We start from the raw sequence: 23,139 nt of genomic DNA, 5'->3' as shown, positions 1-23,139 counted from the left end.
AAAAATATGAATTATCTGATGTTTTTTACATTACATTATGCAAAATTATCCAGAAAACTGAAATGAACCAATGTTTTGAACACCAGACCAGACATCGACTCGTTATGCTTACTGTGGGACTGTCGAACCAGTTCAATCGGGTTTTCAAAAATTTATATATTTTTGTTATATTATTTATATATATATATTATATGTATGTGTATTTGAAGATATGATCATTTTTAAAAAAAATACTTAGTTTTTAGTATTATGTAACCCTTAAAGAAAAATATATTTTAAATGTAAATTATAATAAGAACAGAAATAATATAAATGATCAAAATTATTTATGTAAAGTTATTTCTATAAATGCTATAGAAAATATTGCGTGTATAATGAAAACCTGTGACTAAGAAATAAAATGATTTTGGTTTCCTATTACAAACGACTAAAATCAGGAACTAATCAAGAAATGCCATTTACGGTAACTATTAAGAATCAAATTTAATTATGATTGGAATTGGTTGAACCGGGTTTTGTAACTAATAAACTTGGGAATCAATATTATTAAATTTCAGTGGCATGGTGCCAAATGTTGTTGGTTCAGTCGCTTATTTAATCATCCTTTTTTTAATGTTGTTGGTTCAGTCCCGTGTTTTCTAGACAAAGCTCGTTTTGTGTTTTTATTTAATCATTTTTTTAATGAGTAGCATAATTGTAATTTTTTCATCATCTTCCCCATAACTTTTTTTATAGGGTTTCGACTCTAAATCTATTTTCATGGTGGCCATCAACTATTTTCCTGTAAATTATCAAATTGTTGTGTGCTTATGTATTAATTATGTCTCAAATACATAGATCTGCCATAAAATATCAGTTTAAAACATTCTAAACTCAAAAAAAAAAGGAATTGCGATCTCCGATTTGCTCGCCGCCTATGGCGAAATCGCCATGCCCAAGCACCGCCCAATGTCTCGCAGGCGCTTAATCGGAAGCCTTACCCGCGTTTTCGAACATGGCCTTTGTCTTAATTTGTTGTAGTCTGAGACCAGTAAGTGGAATAAAGGAAAGCAGCTACAAAGTGATTTCAGAAACCACAAATAGATCGATTGTAGCTTGTACTCTGTATCTGTGTTTGAGTTATGTATTTGTTTGTTAGCTTTCAAAGAAAACTTGATAACTGTTTCTGGTAGAGAAAATTATAACGTGGCTAGTGTTTTGATATAATTAGATGCAGTTATTTAAAAATCAGTTATTTTTAATTAGACATAACTTTTTATCAATTGGTCACACTGCTGTTTTAATATAATAGATATATAACAATTGAAAATCTCATTAGTTTGAGCACAGAACATGCTGATGGTTTCTATATCAGAAATGCCAAAAACATTGTTCTCCCGACAGTCTGAGACATTTATGTGACTTAAGCATGTGATAAATGAAACAAAACTTCTCGTTTCTTCTCTTGCGAAGAATTGTTCTCCCGAGAGAAAGAGTAAACTGTGATTGAGAGACAACTTGTTGCCTATTGTTTAACTATGCACTGGACGAAGTCTCTTCCTTCACAACAGTTGACCTTAACCGTTTACTAATCAAAGTATTAGAAGACAAGTTCATTCCATTGCTTAGATATATCAACTTGGAGTTTGATACGTTCAACAACATTATTTACCATATCATAACTTATCCACTTCCCGAATTCTCAAACCATCTCAGTCTGCAACAAAAGATCATACCATATATAGACCAACCAAGTTTCATTCTTCCTCTGCAAAATTTGAAGAAAAAATATGAAGAGAGAACACGACCTCTTCATCAACCTACTCTTCCTTGTTGTCGTCTTATTGATGCAAGTTGGAGAGGGACAAAATACAGCAACAGACGTTAAAGTGGGAATCGTGGACGATGTAGGAATGGCATATTCCAACATGACCTTGTTCTGTATCAACATGTCTCTTTCTGATTTCTACTCTTCCCATCCAGAAACCCGGACAAGGCTTGTGACCACCATTGTTGACTCCAAAAAGGATGTTGTTATCGCAGCAGCAGCAGGTACAACACGCATCAGTTCAGATGTACAATTCTTGTCTGCATTTATACTGTCTCTTCCGAGTTTTTTTTTTTCGCATAACAAAACACTCCTTAGCATTAATTGCGTTTCTCGCAGCTCTTGATTTGATAACAAACCAGAACGTGAAAGCGATTATAGGACCATGGACATCCATGCAGGCGCAATTCATGATTGAGATAGGACAAAAATCTCAGGTTCCATTGTTTCATATTCTGCAACAAGTCCCTTCCTAGCTTCCATCCGTAGTCAATACTTCTTTCGAGCTACGTATGATGATTCATCTCAAGTACACGCCATTAAAGCAATCATCAAACTTTTTGGGTGGAGAGAGGTCGTACCTGTATACGTTGACAACACCTTCGGAGAAGGTATAATGCCTCATCTTACCGATGCTTTACAAGAGATTAACGTTCGTATACCTTATAGGACCGTGATCTCTCCCAATGCCACGGATGATGAAATCTCCCTGGAACTTCTACGGATGATGACTCTACCCACTAGAGTATTTGTTGTCCACATTGTTGAACTGCTTGCCTCAAGATTTTTTGCCAAAGCTAAGGAAATTGGTTTGATGAAGCAAGGATACGTCTGGATCCTCACCAACGCCATTACCGATGGTCTTAGTCTCATGAACGAGACAGAACTTGATACAATGCAAGGGGTCTTGGGTGTTAAGACTTATGTACCCAGATCGGAAGAGCTTGAAGCATTTAAATCTCGATGGAAGAATAGATTCCCACTCTCTGACCTGAGCGTGTATGGACTGTGGGCTTATGATGCCACCACTGCACTGGCACTGGCCATCGAAGAAGCTGGTACATCAAATTTTACTTTTGTCAAGACAGATGCCATGAGGAAATGTCTGGCTTTCAAGGTCTAGGTGTGTCTCAGTATGGTCCAAACTTCTCCAGACACTCTCTGGAGTTCGGTTCAAAGGTCTTGCTGGTGATTTCCGATTTATCAACCGAGAACTGCAGCCGTCAGTGTTTGAGATTGTTAACGTGAATGGGCATGGAGGAAGGACCATAGGATACTGGATGAAAGAACATGGTCTCTTGAAGAACGTAGACCAAACACAAGCTACCATGACCACTTTCTCTACTTGGAAAGATCTACTTAGACCAGTTATATGGCCTGGAGACACCACCTTTGTACCCAAAGGTTGGGAGATCCCAACAAATGGGAAAAGGCTGAAGATTGGAGTCCCAACTAATAGCGGTTCCCCGCAGTTTGTGAAGGTTACAAGGGATCCTATCACCAATTCAACAACATTCAGTGGATTCTGCATCGAGTACTTTGAGGCTGTTATTCAAGCGATGCCCTATGATGTGTCCTATGACTTCTATCCTATAGAAGATATGGATTACGAGACTTTGGTCTACCAAGTGTACCTCGGGGTAAAGCATTACCAACAATTTTCCTCTTGTATGTCATTTCTAACCTCCACTAAGCTGGATTCTCTTAACGATAGCCTTGTTCTTTTGTGTTTGGAGCAGAAATATGATGCTGTGGTCGGAGATACAACAATATCGGCAAACAGGTCAAAGTATGTTGAGTTTTCATTGCCGTACACACCATCAGGTGTGGGTCTGGTCGTTCCTGTTAAAGACAATGTCAAAAGAAGCAGTACCATATTTTTGATGCCTTTGACATGGGGACTATGGCTACTCAGTCTTTTGTCCTTTTTCATAATTGCCATTGTCGTATGGGTTCTTGAACATAGGGTAAATCCAGAGTTTGATGGGCCTGGAAATTATCAGATCAGCACTATACTCTGGTTTTCTTTCTCCATTATGGTCTTTGCACCGAGTATGTCCACTCTCTCCTTCACACTTCTATGCCAATTCTCATTTTTCACATACTTAAGTACTGCATATATATTTCCAAACATCTTGTTGCTTACATCTAATGCATCTACAGGAGAAAGAGTGCTTAGCTTCTGGGCGAGGTTCGTGGTTATCGTTTGGTACTTCTTAGTACTTGTGTTGACTCAGAGTTACACCGCTAGTTTGGCATCACTTCTAACATCACAACAGCTTCATCCAACTGTAACCAACATAAATAGTTTGCTAGAAAAAGGAGAAGTTGTGGGATATCAAAGCAGTTCCTTCGTTTTGGAAAGACTCAGAGAATCAGGTTTCTCAGATGCTAAGCTCGTAAACTATCACGGAGCAGAACACTGTGACGAGCTACTGAGCATAGGATCAGCAAGAGGCGGTATTTCTGCAGCTCTCATGGAAGTGCCATATGTGAGAGTCTTTCTCGGGCAGTATTGTAACAAGTATAAAATGGTTCAAACACCATTCAAGGTCGATGGATTAGGCTTCGTAAGTCCATACCTTTGCAGAAACACTCTCTATTGCAACATTCTTCAACTCAGTTCTAAGACCATAAGTTTCTTCTGCAGGTCTTTCCCATTGGATCCCCTCTAGTGGCTGATGTTTCAAGGGCCATTCTAAAAGTGGAAGAGTCGAACAAGGCAAACCAACTGGAGAACGCATGGTTCAAGAAAATAGATGAAAGTTGCTCAGATCCACTCACCGGCCCCGACCCAAATCCATCTGTATCCTTCCGGAAACTTGGCATCGATAGTTTTTGGGTTTTGTTCCTCACTGCTGCCGTAGTCTGTGCTTTTGCATTGGGGAAATGTATGTTCCATTTCTTGAAGGAAAACCCAGATCAAAGAAACCTGCAAGGATTGTGGGAAAAGTTCCTTCAGCCAGACAGAAATTCATACATTAACCAAGTGACGAAGAAATGTCAATGCTCCATGAATAACCATGCAGAAGCAAACCCAGCAAACAATGGCAGCCAAAGTTAGCACATTTTCATTTACCTTTCCTGCGAGATTCGTATCATGTTGAAGTAATAAACACAGACATTTCCTAGGATCATGATGATCCTTGTCCATTATGATATACAGTAAAAGGCTTTAAAATATGCCCCCGTTATGAAAATGCTCTTTTGCTTGCTACTTTCTCTTCTGAATGCAGAGTTTTTGTTTATTCACTATCATAAGTGACCCATAGCTCATCTAGATTCCCAAAATCTCACAAAGTCCAAACTTTTTAAATGCAGATCAAACTATAATCAGTTATCAAAGCAAAGAAATCGAACCATTCCAAAATGAATAACAACAATTCAGAGGGAGAGAGAGTGGAGCAAAAAGTTTTCGTTGAAACATATGCTATAGCATTTGGGGAACTTGTGTTTCATAGAAGGTGAAACCTGCGAGAATTATGGGAAAACCAAGTGAAGAAATGTCAATGTCAATGGCATTCGAGACACTAACAGTGGAGAAGCAAAACAATGGCAGTCAAATTTTAGCACATTTTCTGTTTCATTTCTCTTTTTCGCTGCAAGATTCATTGTATATAAGGTTTTGAAATCTGTTCCCGTTACGAACAACACCATGACAGTTACTTGACAAACATAGTGTCGCAAGCAAAATTTACACATTTCAGATGGATTTCCGAAACTCACCAGGTCAAAACATTCAACGCAGAATTAAACCATAGATATACACCGAAATGGAATCGAAAGTTTCGGACGATCCAAGGGATCAAATGCTGGGATGGACCAGAAGGGCACAAAAAATCTGGAATAGACCTCTTCTATTTTTATTTTTTTAATGAATTAAAAATAAATTAAAGTTAAGCAGAAAATATCATAAAACCTAAAACTTCAACATATTTACATATCAAGCCAGTGTACCCACCCATTTACCATTAACCCGACCCGATCCATATTTTAATAAACCTAAATCCCCAATTTCTTTTGTCCCCAGTTTCTTTGTCTTCGACGTAACCAACGATACCTACGAACTAAAATCACGATCTCCCTCTATCTCCCATCACTAATCAAACTCGACAACAATCATCTTGAATCTCATATATTTCTCCAATTTCGTGTCACTCTTTGAGAAACTATGTCTCCAAAGAAGAAAAATAAGGAAGAAACCCAACCCAGTTCTTCTTCTTCTTCCCCATTTTTTTCACCATAAAACAAAATCAAAAAATTTCTTCAATCATCCACTAAGTTTTTTTCTTTTTTTTTCTAAAATCGATCAACCCATAGTTATATTTAATCAATTATATCTTATCTAGATTCAAATTTCATCTTTCCATATGATATTCAAGAAAATGAAGAACGAAAAGTATTACTAGTACAACTAGTAAACTTCAAACAAGTACAACTCGAATTAATACAACTAGTACATATTGAGTATATCTCCTATACATATTTGAGAAATAATTTTCTTATGTGTCATCACCATTTTTATTCTCACAAAAAAAAAGATGACATGACTTTGAGAAAATTATAAAATAGCATCGCTTAATTATGAGATGTATAATTTTTTTTATTGATTGTTTCCAGCATATGAAAATGCTAGAAAATAGAATGATGTAGAACCAATAAGACATATTGGTCTAATCTCTTCTGCTTGCATGTGTCAAATATATGAATAGTATATTTTTTAATAATATTTGATTTGGAATTGATACGTTTATAAGTTATACTAGTTATACTAGTTGTACGATTTTTTTAAAAAATCATCTTCATCTTTTTAGTCTCGAGGCCAAAAAGCTAGATGCAGAGCCATAAAATTTTTCAACCATTGCTCTAAAGACGCAAATCACCGGAAAGAAGAAACAAATTGGGTTTGATGTATGATTTTTTTTACAAGTAATTGTTTTAATCGTGATGTATTAATACAATTGTTATCGACAATTGTAAAATTTTAGTTTGTTTATCAAGATAATAATAGCTATTAGAAGAAAACAAAATTGCAACAAATAATACAAATAATCAGTAAAAGTATTAATTAAGAATTACTTACCAAAATAAATCATTTTAATCAATTTTTTTAAATTACATTTAATTAGTAAATGATATAAATCAGCAATTCTAAATGATACATATTTTTGAATAACTTCATAAAATTAATACTAATTTTGTGTAAAAAGAAATGATGCAAATAATTTATATATTTACATCAATTATTAAATAAATTGATGTAAATTATTTGCATCACCAATTATTTTGTACAACCGATACAACTAAAGCAACATACTAACATGTAGTTCAACCACAGTGTTTAAAACCTGATACACATTTAAAACTTGATGCACAATACAAGATGAAATAACATAGTTGTACTAGTATTTGAGTTGTACTGGTTTGTACATAGTTGTACTAGTTTTTGAGTTGTATTTTGGCATTGAAATCGAAAAAACTAGTTGTACCACATAAAATTTAAACTTACCTCAGTTGTACCACTTCTTTATGTGTATATGCCTTTGCCCGAATAAAATGAAATCATCAATTTTGTTAAAATACATTTCATGTATGTTTTCCAAAAATTATGTGGACAAAGAAGTTAACAAACCTTAAAAGTATAAGGTAGATCATGCAAACTTATGAGATGGTGTGAAAACTGCAAAAAAAAAAAAAAATTATCACAAATAAAAAGGAACCTATCTAAATACTTACCAATTTAGCCAGCTAATTGTTTTTTTTTCATACGGAATATCAAATGGAATATTTCAATTTCAGAATCTGAATAGTTGTACTAGTTATATCAGTATCACTAGTCTGGTAAATAAGACATAGTTGGACTAGTTATACAAGTATCAGCTGTATTGTTTGATACATATGCAAAAGTTGTATCAGTTGTACCATAGACAAAAATGATTTATCCTATAATATCATGCTTCATACTTTAACAACATTATATTAAATCTTAGAATCTTACTCACAATGTTAATATACATATTATGTGACTAAACTGAAACATAAAACATTAGAAAAATTAAAAAAAAAAAGACAGAGAAGAGTGAGAGAAAAAGAGAGGGAGAGAGTATACACTTACCAAACGATTTTAGAACCAAAGACGACGCACATGTGCTGTTTCAGGGCATCATATGCTGTAGAAAGACCTTAAGAAACATATGTAAAGGTGTGTGGATGAAGAGTTGAAGAAGAGAGCTTTGGTTGGTGAATGTAATGAATTTTCGTGGTGGTTGAATATGGTTGAGGGTAAAATGAAGAAGAAGAAGAGTGATTAAAGTTTATGTGGGACCCAGCCGAGAGAGAAGATGCTAGATGGTGAAATCCAATGGCTAAGATTAAAACATACTCATATGATCCGATGGCTAAGGAATAAGATTCATTAATGGCATTGTTGTAAATATTTCATCCTTAAATCTGACGGCTCACATTATAACGTGAATGATTTTGATCTAATGGTTGATATTGAAGTTTCATTAAGGGTAAAATCATAATTTACACTCACTTGTCCCATAAGAGATTAGTTTTGGTGGTTGTAGATTTTTTTTGGTCCTTTGTGCCATAAGAGATTAAAGTCCCGATCCAAGTTCGTCAAGCGATGACGGAAGCGATTATCGGCGCCTGGAGTAGAATACAATATCTGTTTGATGAATACTATAAAAGAAAGTAAATAAATTAAAAGAAAATTGGCACGTATCCCCATGAAAAAAAATCAATTAGGCAAATGACCATAGCAACTAAATGGTTATGATATACTATATACTAGGTGTCTTGCTGCACCATGTGCAGTAAAAAAATGTAAATACTTTTTAACAAATAAATATAAATTATATTTTAAAATAAAATTTTATTAATATTGTAAATTTTCTTTTTCGTATCAATATTTTAATACAAATTTGATTTAATTAAACATAAAAATTATATTTAAGAATATGCATGTATAAATATATATTTGAAATTATAATCTTAGATAGATTTTTCTATTTATTTATTTTAATTAAATATATTAAAGAAATTTGTAAAAGTTGCATACTTACCAAAAATTAAAATTAAATAATATTTATAAAATTTGTAGATATATAAGAAAATAATGATTTTATGATTAAATTTTTATAATTTTCTAAAAACAATTGTATACATTTTTGAAAATTTTAGTAATAAAATTGTATAATTTAAAAAATATAATTAAATTATATTTCGAAATTTATAATGACATATTTGAATATATTTATTTTAATGATGATTTATGAGTTATTCTCATATTCTAAAAAAAATTCCAAAAATATAAATTGACATTAAATGTAATATATGAGTTGTTACCATATTTTAAAAAGTATACCAAAAATATAAATTAACATTAAATGCAATTGTCTATGTCATATTAAGCTATAAGACATGTCATCAATTTCAGTAGTCATGTCATATTTGTTTTGTGAAATTGATTGTAGAAAGGATATGTGGCAAAATCATTTCGCAAATATAGTCTAGGGGATTTTAGTAAGAAAATTGTATAATTTAAAAATATATAATTAAATTATATTTCGAAATTTATAATGCTATATTTGAATATATTTATTTTAATGATGATTTATGAGTTATTCACCATATTCTAAAAACATTTCCAAAAATATAAAAAGACTAAATGTAATATATGAGTTATTACCATATTTTAAAAAGTTTATCAAAAATATAAATTAACATTAAATGAAATTGTCCATGTCATATTAAGCTATAAGACATGTCATCAATTTTAATAGCCATGTCATATTTTTTTTGTGAAATTGATTGTAAAAATAACATGTAGCAAAATCACTTCGCAAATATAGTATAGAAGATATTATGTATTAATTGCAATTATACCCCTCTGTATAAACGTTATGTAAAGATTTTGTTTTTTCTTTTTTTCTTTTTATTTTGTTGTAAAATGTTTTCACCTCTAATCTTATTTATCTTCTAATTTCTTTAAAAACAATTATTCAAATTTATAAAATCTTCACAGATTTTGCAGCATAGCCACTGCATAGGAGAGGAGGAGGGTATGGGTTGGGTTTTATACCGATTGCATAGTATGGAGCTGAGTTTAGAGGAGGCTGGGGAAAAGGGAACAACAAGAAGAATGTTGTTATGATCTGCTTCGCTAGACCTAAGTGATTGGAATTTTGTACTTCTGTTGGAATCAATTTGTTTAAAACTTGTAATGGAAAAAGCATGAATATGGATTGAGGTGGGTTGAATTTGGATTCGGTTCGGTTTGACTACTTTGATCCAGTCAAACTCAACCGAACAACATTTGATTTGATTAAATATATATATATATTATATGTATATATTTATATATTTTTGTTATATTATTTTTATATATATATTATATGTATGTGTATTTGAAGATATGATCATTTTTTTAAAAAAATACTTAGTTTTTAGTATTATGTAACCCTTAAAGAAAAATATATTTTAAATGTAAATTATAAATAAGAACAGAAATAATATAAATGATCAAAATTATTTATGTAAAGTTATTTCTATAAATGCTATAGAAAATATTGCGTGTATAATGAAAACAAAACACTGTGACTAAGAATAAAATGATTTTGGTTTCCTATTACAAACGACTAAAATCAGGAACTAATCAAGAAATGCCATTTACGGTAACTATTAAGAATCAAATTTAATTATGATTGGAATTGGTTGAACCGGGTTTTGTAACTAATAAACTTGGGAATCAATATTATTAAATTTCAGTGGCATGGTGCCAAATGTTGTTGGTTCAGTCGCTTATTTAATCATCCTTTTTTTAATGTTGTTGGTTCAGTCCCGTGTTTCTAGACAAAAGCTCGTTTTGTGTTTTTATTTAATCATTTTTTTAATGAGTAGCATAATTGTAATTTTTTCATCATCTTCCCCATAACTTTTTTTATAGGGTTTCGACTCTAAATCTATTTTCATGGTGGCCATCAACTATTTTCCTGTAAATTATCAAATTGTTGTGTGCTTATGTATTAATTATGTCTCAAATACATAGATCTGCCATAAAATATCAGTTTAAAACATTCTAAACTCAAAAAAAAAAAAGGAATTGCGATCTCCGATTTGCTCGCCGCCTATGGCGAAATCGCCATGCCCAAGCACCGCCCAATGTCTCGCAGGCGCTTAATCGGAAGCCTTACCCGCGTTTTCGAACATGGCCTTTGTCTTAATTTGTTGTAGTCTGAGACCAGTAAGTGGAATAAAGGAAAGCAGCTACAAAGTGATTTCAGAAACCACAAATAGATCGATTGTAGCTTGTACTCTGTATATGTGTTTGAGTTATGTATTTGTTTGTTAGCTTTCAATGAAAACTTGATAATTGTTTCTGGTAGAGAAAATTATAACGTGGCTAGTGTTTTGATATAATTAGATGCAGTTATTTAAAAATCAGTTATTTTTAATTAGACATAACTTTTTATCAATTGGTCACACTGCTGTTTTAATATAATAGATATATAACAATTGAAAATCTCATTAGTTTGAGCACAGAACATGCTGATGGTTTCTATATCAGAAATGCCAAAAACATTGTTCTCCCGACAGTCTGAGACATTTATGTGACTTAAGCATGTGATAAATGAAACAAAACTTCTCGTTTCTTCTCTTGCGAAGAATTGTTCTCCCGAGAGAAAGAGTAAACTGTGATTGAGAGACAACTTGTTGCCTATTGTTTAACTATGCACTGGACGAAGTCTCTTCCTTCACAACAGTTGACCTTAACCGTTTACTAATCAAAATATTAGAAGACAAGTTCATTCCATTGCTTAGATATATCAACTTGGAGTTTGATACGTTCAACAACATTAATTTACCATATCATAACTTATCCACTTCCCGAATTCTCAAACCATCTCAGTCTGCAACAAAAGATCATATACCATATATAGACCAACCAAGTTTCATTCTTCCTCTGCAAAATTTGAAGAAAAAATATGAAGAGAGAACACGACCTCTTCATCAACCTACTCTTCCTTGTTGTCGTCTTATTGATGCAAGTTGGAGAGGGACAAAATACAGCAACAGACGTTAAAGTGGGAATCGTGGACGATGTAGGAATGGCATATTCCAACATGACCTTGTTCTGTATCAACATGTCTCTTTCTGATTTCTACTCTTCCCATCCAGAAACCCGGACAAGGCTTGTGACCACCATTGTTGACTCCAAAAAGGATGTTGTTATCGCAGCAGCAGCAGGTACACGCATCAGTTCAGATGTACAATTCTTGTCTGCATTTATACTGTCTCTTCCGAGTTTTTTTTTTCGCATAACAAAACACTCCTTAGCATTAATTGCGTTTCTCGCAGCTCTTGATTTGATAACAAACCAGAACGTGAAAGCGATTATAGGACCATGGACATCCATGCAGGCGCAATTCATGATTGAGATAGGACAAAAATCTCAGGTTCCAATTGTTTCATATTCTGCAACAAGTCCCTTCCTAGCTTCCATCCGTAGTCAATACTTCTTTCGAGCTACGTATGATGATTCATCTCAAGTACACGCCATTAAAGCAATCATCAAACTTTTTGGGTGGAGAGAGGTCGTACCTGTATACGTTGACAACACCTTCGGAGAAGGTATAATGCCTCATCTTACCGATGCTTTACAAGAGATTAACGTTCGTATACCTTATAGGACCGTGATCTCTCCCAATGCCACGGATGATGAAATCTCCCTGGAACTTCTACGGATGATGACTCTACCCACTAGAGTATTTGTTGTCCACATTGTTGAACTGCTTGCCTCAAGATTTTTTGCCAAAGCTAAGGAAATTGGTTTGATGAAGCAAGGATACGTCTGGATCCTCACCAACGCCATTACCGATGGTCTTAGTCTCATGAACGAGACAGAACTTGATACAATGCAAGGGGTCTTGGGTGTTAAGACTTATGTACCCAGATCGGAAGAGCTTGAAGCATTTAAATCTCGATGGAAGAATAGATTCCCACTCTCTGACCTGAGCGTGTATGGACTGTGGGCTTATGATGCCACTACTGCACTGGCACTGGCCATCGAAGAAGCTGGTACATCAAATTTTACTTTTGTCAAGACAGATGCCATGAGGAAAATGTCTGGCTTTCAAGGTCTAGGTGTGTCTCAGTATGGTCCAAAACTTCTCCAGACACTCTCTGGAGTTCGGTTCAAAGGTCTTGCTGGTGATTTCCGATTTATCAACCGAGAACTGCAGCCGTCAGTGTTTGAGATTGTTAACGTGAATGGGCATGGAGGAAGGACCATAGGATACTGGATGAAAGAACATGGTCTCTTGAAGAACGTAGACCAAACACAAGCTACCATGACCACTTTCTCTACTTGGAAAGATCTACTTAGACCAGTTATATGGCCTGGAGACACCACCTTTGTACCCAAAGGTTGGGAGATCCCAACAAATGGGAAAAGGCTGAAGATTGGAGTCCCAACTAATAGCGGTTCCCCGCAGTTTGTGAAGGTTACAAGGGATCCTATCACCAATTCAACAACATTCAGTGGATTCTGCATCGAGTACTTTGAGGCTGTTATTCAAGCGATGCCCTATGATGTGTCCTATGACTTCTATCCTATAGAAGATATGGATTACGAGACTTTGGTCTACCAAGTGTACCTCGGGGTAAAGCATTACCAACAATTTTCCTCTTGTATGTCATTTCTAACCTCCACTAAGCTGGATTCTCTTAACGATAGCCTTGTTCTTTTGTGTTTGGAGCAGAAATATGATGCTGTGGTCGGAGATACAACAATATCGGCAAACAGGTCAAAGTATGTTGAGTTTTCATTGCCGTACACACCATCAGGTGTGGGTCTGGTCGTTCCTGTTAAAGACAATGTCAAAAGAAGCAGTACCATATTTTTGATGCCTTTGACATGGGGACTATGGCTACTCAGTCTTTTGTCCTTTTTCATAATTGCCATTGTCGTATGGGTTCTTGAACATAGGGTAAATCCAGAGTTTGATGGGCCTGGAAATTATCAGATCAGCACTATACTCTGGTTTTCTTTCTCCATTATGGTCTTTGCACCGAGTATGTCCACTCTCTCCTTCACACTTCTATGCCAATTCTCATTTTTCACATACTTAAGTACTGCATATATATTTCCAAACATCTTGTTGCTTACATCTAATGCATCTACAGGAGAAAGAGTGCTTAGCTTCTGGGCGAGGTTCGTGGTTATCGTTTGGTACTTCTTAGTACTTGTGTTGACTCAGAGTTACACCGCTAGTTTGGCATCACTTCTAACATCACAACAGCTTCATCCAACTGTAACCAACATAAATAGTTTGCTAGAAAAAGGAGAAGTTGTGGGATATCAAAGCAGTTCCTTCGTTTTGGAAAGACTCAGAGAATCAGGTTTCTCAGATGCTAAGCTCGTAAACTATCACGGAGCAGAACACTGTGACGAGCTACTGAGCATAGGATCAGCAAGAGGCGGTATTTCTGCAGCTCTCATGGAAGTGCCATATGTGAGAGTCTTTCTCGGGCAGTATTGTAACAAGTATAAAATGGTTCAAACACCATTCAAGGTCGATGGATTAGGCTTCGTAAGTCCATACCTTTGCAGAAACACTCTCTATTGCAACATTCTTCAACTCAGTTCTAAGACCATAAGTTTCTTCTGCAGGTCTTTCCCATTGGATCCCCTCTAGTGGCTGATGTTTCAAGGGCCATTCTAAAAGTGGAAGAGTCGAACAAGGCAAACCAACTGGAGAACGCATGGTTCAAGAAAATAGATGAAAGTTGCTCAGATCCACTCACCGGCCCCGACCCAAATCCATCTGTATCCTTCCGGAAACTTGGCATCGATAGTTTTTGGGTTTTGTTCCTCACTGCTGCCGTAGTCTGTGCTTTTGCATTGGTGAAATGTATGTTCCATTTCTTGAAGGAAAACCCAGATCAAAGAAACCTGCAAGGATTGTGGGAAAAGTTCCTTCAGCCAGACAGAAATTCATACATTAACCAAGTGACGAAGAAATGTCAATGCTCCATGAATAACCATGCAGAAGCAAACCCAGCAAACAATGGCAGCCAAAGTTAGCACATTTTCATTTACCTTTCCTGCGAGATTCGTATCATGTTGAAGTAATAAACACAGACATTTCCTAGGATCATGATGATCCTTGTCCATTATGATATACAGTAAAAGGCTTTAAAATATGCCCCCGTTATGAAAATGCTCTTTTGCTTGCTACTTTCTCTTCTGAATGCAGAGTTTTTGTTTATTCACTATCATAAGTGACCCATAGCTCATCTAGATTCCCAAAATCTCACAAAGTCCAAACTTTTTAAATGCAGATCAAACTATAATCAGTTATCAAAGCAAAGAAATCGAACCATTCCAAAATGAATAACAACAATTCAGAGGGAGAGAGAGTGGAGCAAAAAGTTTTCGTTGAAACATATGCTATAGCATTTGGGGAACTTGTGTTTCATAGAAGGTGAAACCTGCGAGAATTATGGGAAAACCAAGTGAAGAAATGTCAATGTCAATGGCATTCGAGACACTAACAGTGGAGAAGCAAAACAATGGCAGTCAAATTTTAGCACATTTTCTGTTTCATTTCTCTTTTTCGCTGCAAGATTCATTGTATATAAGGTTTTGAAATCTGTTCCCGTTACGAACAACACCATGACAGTTACTTGACAAACATAGTGTCGCAAGCAAAATTTACACATTTCAGATGGATTTCCGAAACTCACCAGGTCAAAACATTCAACGCAGAATTAAACCATAGATATACACCGAAATGGAATCGAAAGTTTCGGACGATCCAAGGGATCAAATGCTGGGATGGACCAGAAGGGCACAAAAAATCTGGAATAGACCTCTTCTATTTTTATTTTTTTAATGAATTAAAAATAAATTAAAGTTAAGCAGAAAATATCATAAAACCTAAAACTTCAACATATTTACATATCCAGCCAGTGTACCCACCCATTTACCATTAACCCGACCCGATCCATATTTTAATAAACCTAAATCCCCAATTTCTTTTGTCCCCAGTTTCTTTGTCTTCGACGTAACCAACGATACCTACGAACTAAAATCACGATCTCCCTCTATCTCCCATCACTAATCAAACTCGACAACAATCATCTTGAATCTCATATATTTCTCCAATTTCGTGTCACTCTTTGAGAAACTATGTCTCCAAAGAAGAAAAATAAGGAAGAAACCCAACCCAGTTCTTCTTCTTCCCCATTTTTTTCACCATAAAACAAAATCAAAAAATTTCTTCAATCATCCACTAAGTTTTTTTCTTTTTTTTTCTAAAATCGATCAACCCATAGTTATATTTAATCAATTATATCTTATCTAGAATCAAATTTCATCTTTCCATATGATATTCAAGAAAATGAAGAACGAAAAGTATTACTAGTACAACTAGTAAACTTCAAACTAGTACAACTCGAATTAATACAACTAGTACATATTGAGTATCTCCTATACATATTTGAGAAATAATTTTCTTATGTGTCATCACCATTTTTATTCTCACAAAAAAAAAGATGACATGACTTTGAGAAAATTATAAAATAGCATCGCTTAATTATGAGATGTATAATTTTTTTTATTGATTGTTTCCAGCATATGAAAATGCTAGAAAAGAGAATGATGTAGAACCAATAAGACATATTGGTCTAATCTCTTCTGCTTGCATGTGTCAAATATATGAATAGTATATTTTTTAATAATATTTGATTTGGAATTGATACGTTTATAAGTTATACTAGTTATACTAGTTGTACGATTTTTTTAAAAAATCATCTTCATCTTTTTAGTCTCGAGGCCAAAAAGCTAGATGCAGAGCCATAAAATTTTTCAACCATTGCTCTAAAGACGCAAATCACCGGAAAGAAGAAACAAATTGGGTTTGATGTATGATTTTTTTTACAAGTAATTGTTTTAATCGTGATGTATTAATACAATTGTTATCGACAATTGTAAAATTTTAGTTTGTTTATCAAGATAATAATAGCTATTAGAAGAAAACAAAATTGCAACAAATAATACAAATAATCAGTAAAAGTATTAATTAAGAATTACTTACCAAAATAAATCATTTTAATCAATTTTTTTAAATTACATTTAATTAGTAAATGATATAAATCAGCAATTCTAAATGATACATATTTTTGAATAACTTCATAAAATTAATACTAATTTTGTGTAAAAAGAAATGATGCAAATAATTTATATATTTACATCAATTATTAAATAAATTGATGTAAATTATTTGCATCACCAATTATTTTGTACAACCGATACAACTAAAGCAACATACTAACATGTAGTTCAACCACAGTGTTTAAAACCTGATACACATTTAAAACTTGATGCACAATACAAGATGAAATAACATAGTTGTACTAGTATTTGAGTTGTACTGGTTTGTACATAGTTGTACTAGTTTTTGAGTTGTATTTTGGCATTGAAATCGAAAAAACTAGTTGTACCACATAAAATTTAAACTTACCTCAGTTGTACCACTTCTTTATGTGTATATGCCTTTGCCCGAATAAAATGAAATCATCAATTTTGTTAAAATACATTTCATGTATGTTTTCCAAAAATTATGTGGACAAAGAAGTTAACAAACCTTAAAAGTATAAGGTAGATCATGCAAACTTATGAGATGGTGTGAAAACTGCAAAAAAAAAAAAAATTATCACAAATAAAAAGGAACCTATCTAAATACTTACCAATTTAGCCAGCTAATTGTTTTTTTTTCATACGGAATATCAAATGGAATATTTCAATTTCAGAATCTGAATAGTTGTACTAGTTATATCAGTATCACTAGTCTGGTAAATAAGACATAGTTGGACTAGTTATACAAGTATCAGCTGTATTGTTTGATACATATGCAAAAGTTGTATCAGTTGTACCATAGACAAAAATGATTTATCCTATAATATCATGCTTCATACTTTAACAACATTATATTAAATCTTAGAATCTTACTCACAATGTTAATATACATATTATGTGACTAAACTGAAACATAAAACATTAGAAAAATTAAAAAAAAAAAGACAGAGAAGAGTGAGAGAAAAAGAGAGGGAGAGAGTATACACTTACCAAACGATTTTAGAACCAAAGACGACGCACATGTGCTGTTTCAGGGCATCATATGTTGTAAAAAGACCTTAAGAAACATATGTAAAGGTGTGTGGATGAAGAGTTGAAGAAGAGAGCTTTGGTTGGTGAATGTAATGAATTTTCGTGGTGGTTGAATATGGTTGAGGGTAAAATGAAGAAGAAGAAGAGTGATTAAAGTTTATGTGGGACCCAGCCGAGAGAGAAGATGCTAGATGGTGAAATCCAATGGCTAAGATTAAAACATACTCATATGATCCGATGGCTAAGGAATAAGATTCATTAATGGCATTGTTGTAAATATTTCATCCTTAAATCTGACGGCTCACATTATAACGTGAATGATTTTGATCTAATGGTTGATATTGAAGTTTCATTAAGGGTAAAATCATAATTTACACTCACTTGTCCCATAAGAGATTAGTTTTGGTGGTTGTAGATTTTTTTTGGTCCTTTGTGCCATAAGAGATTAAAGTCCCGATCCAAGTTCGTCAAGCGATGACGGAAGCGATTATCGGCGCCTGGAGTAGAATACAATATCTGTTTGATGAATACTATAAAAGAAAGTAAATAAATTAAAAGAAAATTGGCACGTATCCCCATGAAAAAAAATCAATTAGGCAAATGACCATAGCAACTAAATGGTTATGATATACTATATACTAGGTGTCTTGCTGCACCATGTGCAGTAAAAAAATGTAAATACTTTTTAACAAATAAATATAAATTATATTTTAAAATAAAATTTTATTAATATTGTAAATTTTCTTTTTCGTATCAATATTTTAATACAAATTTGATTTAATTAAACATAAAATTATATTTAAGAATATGCATGTATAAATATATATTTGAAATTATAATCTTAGATAGATTTTTCTATTTATTTATTTTAATTAAATATATTAAAGAAATTTGTAAAAGTTGCATACTTACCAAAAATTAAAATTAAATAATATTTATAAAATTTGTAGATATATAAGAAAATAATGATTTTATGATTAAATTTTTATAATTTTCTAAAAACAATTGTATACATTTTTGAAAATTTTAGTAATAAAATTGTATAATTTAAAAATATATAATTAAATTATATTTCGAAATTTATAATGACATATTTGAATATATTTATTTTAATGATGATTTATGAGTTATTCTCATATTCTAAAAAAAATTCCAAAAATATAAATTGACATTAAATGTAATATATGAGTTGTTACCATATTTTAAAAAGTATACCAAAAATATAAATTAACATTAAATGCAATTGTCTATGTCATATTAAGCTATAAGACATGTCATCAATTTCAGTAGTCATGTCATATTTGTTTTGTGAAATTTAGAAAGGATATGTGGCAAAATCATTTCGCAAATATAGTCTAGGGGATTTTAGTAAGAAAATTGTATAATTTAAAAATATATAATTAAATTATATTTCGAAATTTATAATGCTATATTTGAATATATTTATTTTAATGATGATTTATGAGTTATTCCCCATATTCTAAAAACATTTCCAAAAATATAAAAAGACTAAATGTAATATATGAGTTATTACCATATTTTAAAAAGTTTATCAAAAATATAAATTAACATTAAATGAAATTGTCCATGTCATATTAAGCTATAAGACATGTCATCAATTTTAATAGCCATGTCATATTTTTTTTGTGAAATTGATTGTAAAAATAACATGTAGCAAAATCACTTCGCAAATATAGTATAGAAGATATTATGTATTAATTGCAATTATACCCCTCTGTATAAACGTTATGTAAAGATTTTGTTTTTTCTTTATTTTCTTTTTATTTTGTTGTAAAATGTTTTCACCTCTAATCTTATTTATCTTCTAATTTCTTTAAAAACAATTATTCAAATTTATAAAATCTTCACAGATTTTGCAGCATAGCCACTGCATAGGAGAGGAGGAGGGTATGGGTTGGGTTTTATACCGATTGCATAGTATGGAGCTGAGTTTAGAGGAGGCTGGGGAAAAGGGAACAACAAGAAGAATGTTGTTATGATCTGCTTCGCTAGACCTAAGTGATTGGAATTTTGTACTTCTGTTGGAATCAATTTGTTTAAAACTTGTAATGGAAAAAGCATGAATATATGTACTTCTCCCTTCTCTGCTAGAGGTGGGTTGAATTTGGATTCGGTTCGGTTTGACTACTTTGATCCAGTCAAACTCAACCGAACAACATTTGATTTGATTAAATATATATATATATTATATGTATATATTTATATATTTTTGTTATATTATTTTTATATATATATTATATGTATGTGTATTTGAAGATATGATCATTTTTTTAAAAAAATACTTAGTTTTTAGTATTATGTAACCCTTAAAGAAAAATATATTTTAAATGTAAATTATAAATAAGAACAGAAATAATATAAATGATCAAAATTATTTATGTAAAGTTATTTCTATAAATGCTATAGAAAATATTGCGTGTATAATGAAAATATTGCGTGGTTTCCTATTACAAACGACTAAAATCAGGAACTAATCAAGAAATGCCATTTACGGTAACTATTAAGAATCAAATTTAATTATGATTGGAATTGGTTGAACCGGGTTTTGTAACTAATAAACTTGGGAATCAATATTATTAAATTTCAGTGGCATGGTGCCAAATGTTGTTGGTTCAGTCGCTTATTTAATCATCCTTTTTTTAATGTTGTTGGTTCAGTCCCGTGTTTCTAGACAAAAGCTCGTTTTGTGTTTTTATTTAATCATTTTTTTAATGAGTAGCATAATTGTAATTTTTTCATCATCTTCCCCATAACTTTTTTTATAGGGTTTCGACTCTAAATCTATTTTCATGGTGGCCATCAACTATTTTCCTGTAAATTATCAAATTGTTATGTGCTTATGTATTAATTATGTCTCAAATACATAGATCTGCCATAAAATATCAGTTTAAAACATTCTAAACTCAAAAAAAAAAAGGAATTGCGATCTCCGATTTGCTCGCCGCCTATGGCGAAATCGCCATGCCCAAGCACCGCCCAATGTCTCGCAGGCGCTTAATCGGAAGCCTTACCCGCGTTTTCGAACATGGCCTTTGTCTTAATTTGTTGTAGTCTGAGACCAGTAAGTGGAATAAAGGAAAGCAGCTACAAAGTGATTTCAGAAACCACAAATAGATCGATTGTAGCTTGTACTCTGTATCTGTGTTTGAGTTATGTATTTGTTTGTTAGCTTTCAAAGAAAACTTGATAACTGTTTCTGGTAGAGAAAATTATAATGTGGCTAGTGTTTTGATATAATTAGATGCAGTTATTTAAAAATCAGTTATTTTTAATTAGACATAACTTTTTATCAATTGGTCACACTGCTGTTTTAATATAATAGATATATAACAATTGAAAATCTCATTAGTTTGAGCACAGAACATGCTGATGGTTTCTATATCAGAAATGCCAAAAACATTGTTCTCCCGACAGTCTGAGACATTTATGTGACTTAAGCATGTGATAAATGAAACAAAACTTCTCGTTTCTTCTCTTGCGAAGAATTGTTCTCCCGAGAGAAAGAGTAAACTGTGATTGAGAGACAACTTGTTGCCTATTGTTTAACTATGCACTGGACGAAGTCTCTTCCTTCACAACAGTTGACCTTAACCGTTTACTAATCAAAATATTAGAAGACAAGTTCATTCCATTGCTTAGATATATCAACTTGGAGTTTGATACGTTCAACAACATTAATTTACCATATCATAACTTATCCACTTCCCGAATTCTCAAACCATCTCAGTCTGCAACAAAAGATCATACCATATATAGACCAACCAAGTTTCATTCTTCCTCTGCAAAATTTGAAGAAAAAAATATGAAGAGAGAACACGACCTCTTCATCAACCTACTCTTCCTTGTTGTCGTCTTATTGATGCAAGTTGGAGAGGGACAAAATACAGCAACAGACGTTAAAGTGGGAATCGTGGACGATGTAGGAATGGCATATTCCAACATGACCTTGTTCTGTATCAACATGTCTCTTTCTGATTTCTACTCTTCCCATCCAGAAACCCGGACAAGGCTTGTGACCACCATTGTTGACTCCAAAAAGGATGTTGTTATCGCAGCAGCAGCAGGTACACGCATCAGTTCAGATGTACAATTCTTGTCTGCATTTATACTGTCTCTTCCGAGTTTTTTTTTTCGCATAACAAAACACTCCTTAGCATTAATTGCGTTTCTCGCAGCTCTTGATTTGATAACAAACCAGAACGTGAAAGCGATTATAGGACCATGGACATCCATGCAGGCGCAATTCATGATTGAGATAGGACAAAAATCTCAGGTTCCAATTGTTTCATATTCTGCAACAAGTCCCTTCCTAGCTTCCATCCGTAGTCAATACTTCTTTCGAGCTACGTATGATGATTCATCTCAAGTACACGCCATTAAAGCAATCATCAAACTTTTTGGGTGGAGAGAGGTCGTACCTGTATACGTTGACAACACCTTCGGAGAAGGTATAATGCCTCATCTTACCGATGCTTTACAAGAGATTAACGTTCGTATACCTTATAGGACCGTGATCTCTCCCAATGCCACGGATGATGAAATCTCCCTGGAACTTCTACGGATGATGATGACTCTACCCACTAGAGTATTTGTTGTCCACATTGTTGAACTGCTTGTATTCACTAAATACTCGAGTTGAAATTTGTTTTAAGATTCAAGATTTGGGGTTCTATTATGTGTTACTTATTAGTATGCGGTGGTATAGTTGCTTTTCGATTATTCTTGCTTTGGTATTGTATATCAAATTAACAAATTATCCAACTCATAATTATAGATGTACAAATGGGGATTTGTAATAAAGTTTGATGACAATACTATTCTTTTTTTTTTAATTCGTATTCATAGTGGAGTGTGCATGTGTCAGAAAGAGGCATATAACAACTTTTATGTTTTTGGCATATGGATTTTTTTAAATGACATATGTATAGAGGTTTTTTCAACCATTACTTCACTGGCACAAAATATTTATAACTGCAAATACTTTCTTTTAAAAGCAAAACTAATAAAAGCGTGTACAACAAATGTATTTTGATATATATTATATGCATCAAGTTATAAGGTCGGAAACATTGCAAAACTGTTTGGAGCAAATTTTTAACTTCATGATATTCATCTTGATGTCAGTCAGTGC

The 23,139-nt window shown here is 33.0% G+C and overlaps 1 protein-coding gene and 1 pseudogene across 1 annotated transcript; both read left to right on the top strand.

Moving 5' to 3' along the window:
- Window positions 1-1,769: 1,769 nt before the first annotated feature.
- LOC117131499 lies at window positions 1,770-5,034 on the top strand (annotated as a pseudogene).
- A 6,758-nt stretch (window positions 5,035-11,792) lies between these two features.
- Window positions 11,793-15,063, top strand: LOC117131500 (glutamate receptor 2.1-like). Its single transcript, XM_033283610.1, has 2 exons — window positions 11,793-14,406; window positions 14,487-15,063. The coding sequence occupies exons 1-2, from the start codon at window positions 11,800-11,802 to the stop codon at window positions 14,898-14,900; spliced, it is 3,021 nt and encodes a 1,006-aa protein (XP_033139501.1). The 5' UTR covers window positions 11,793-11,799; the 3' UTR covers window positions 14,901-15,063.
- The last annotated feature ends 8,076 nt before the right edge of the window (window positions 15,064-23,139 follow it).

Source organism: Brassica rapa, unplaced genomic scaffold, assembly GCF_000309985.2.
Source record: "Brassica rapa cultivar Chiifu-401-42 unplaced genomic scaffold, CAAS_Brap_v3.01 Scaffold0998, whole genome shotgun sequence".
NCBI lineage: Eukaryota > Viridiplantae > Streptophyta > Magnoliopsida > Brassicales > Brassicaceae > Brassica > Brassica rapa.
Note: the sequence above shows the minus strand (reverse complement) of the source record. Positions and strands in the feature narration are given on the sequence as shown.

Excerpts from the sequence above, each read along its gene's own strand:
- LOC117131500 (XM_033283610.1), top strand. The coding sequence starts at position 11,800 with ATGAAGAGAGAACACGACCTCTTCATCAACCTACTCTTCCTTGTTGTC. Across the intron at positions 14,407-14,486 it reads AGGTCGATGGATTAGGCTTC|GTCTTTCCCATTGGATCCCC; the intron begins GTAAGTCCATAC and ends TTTCTTCTGCAG.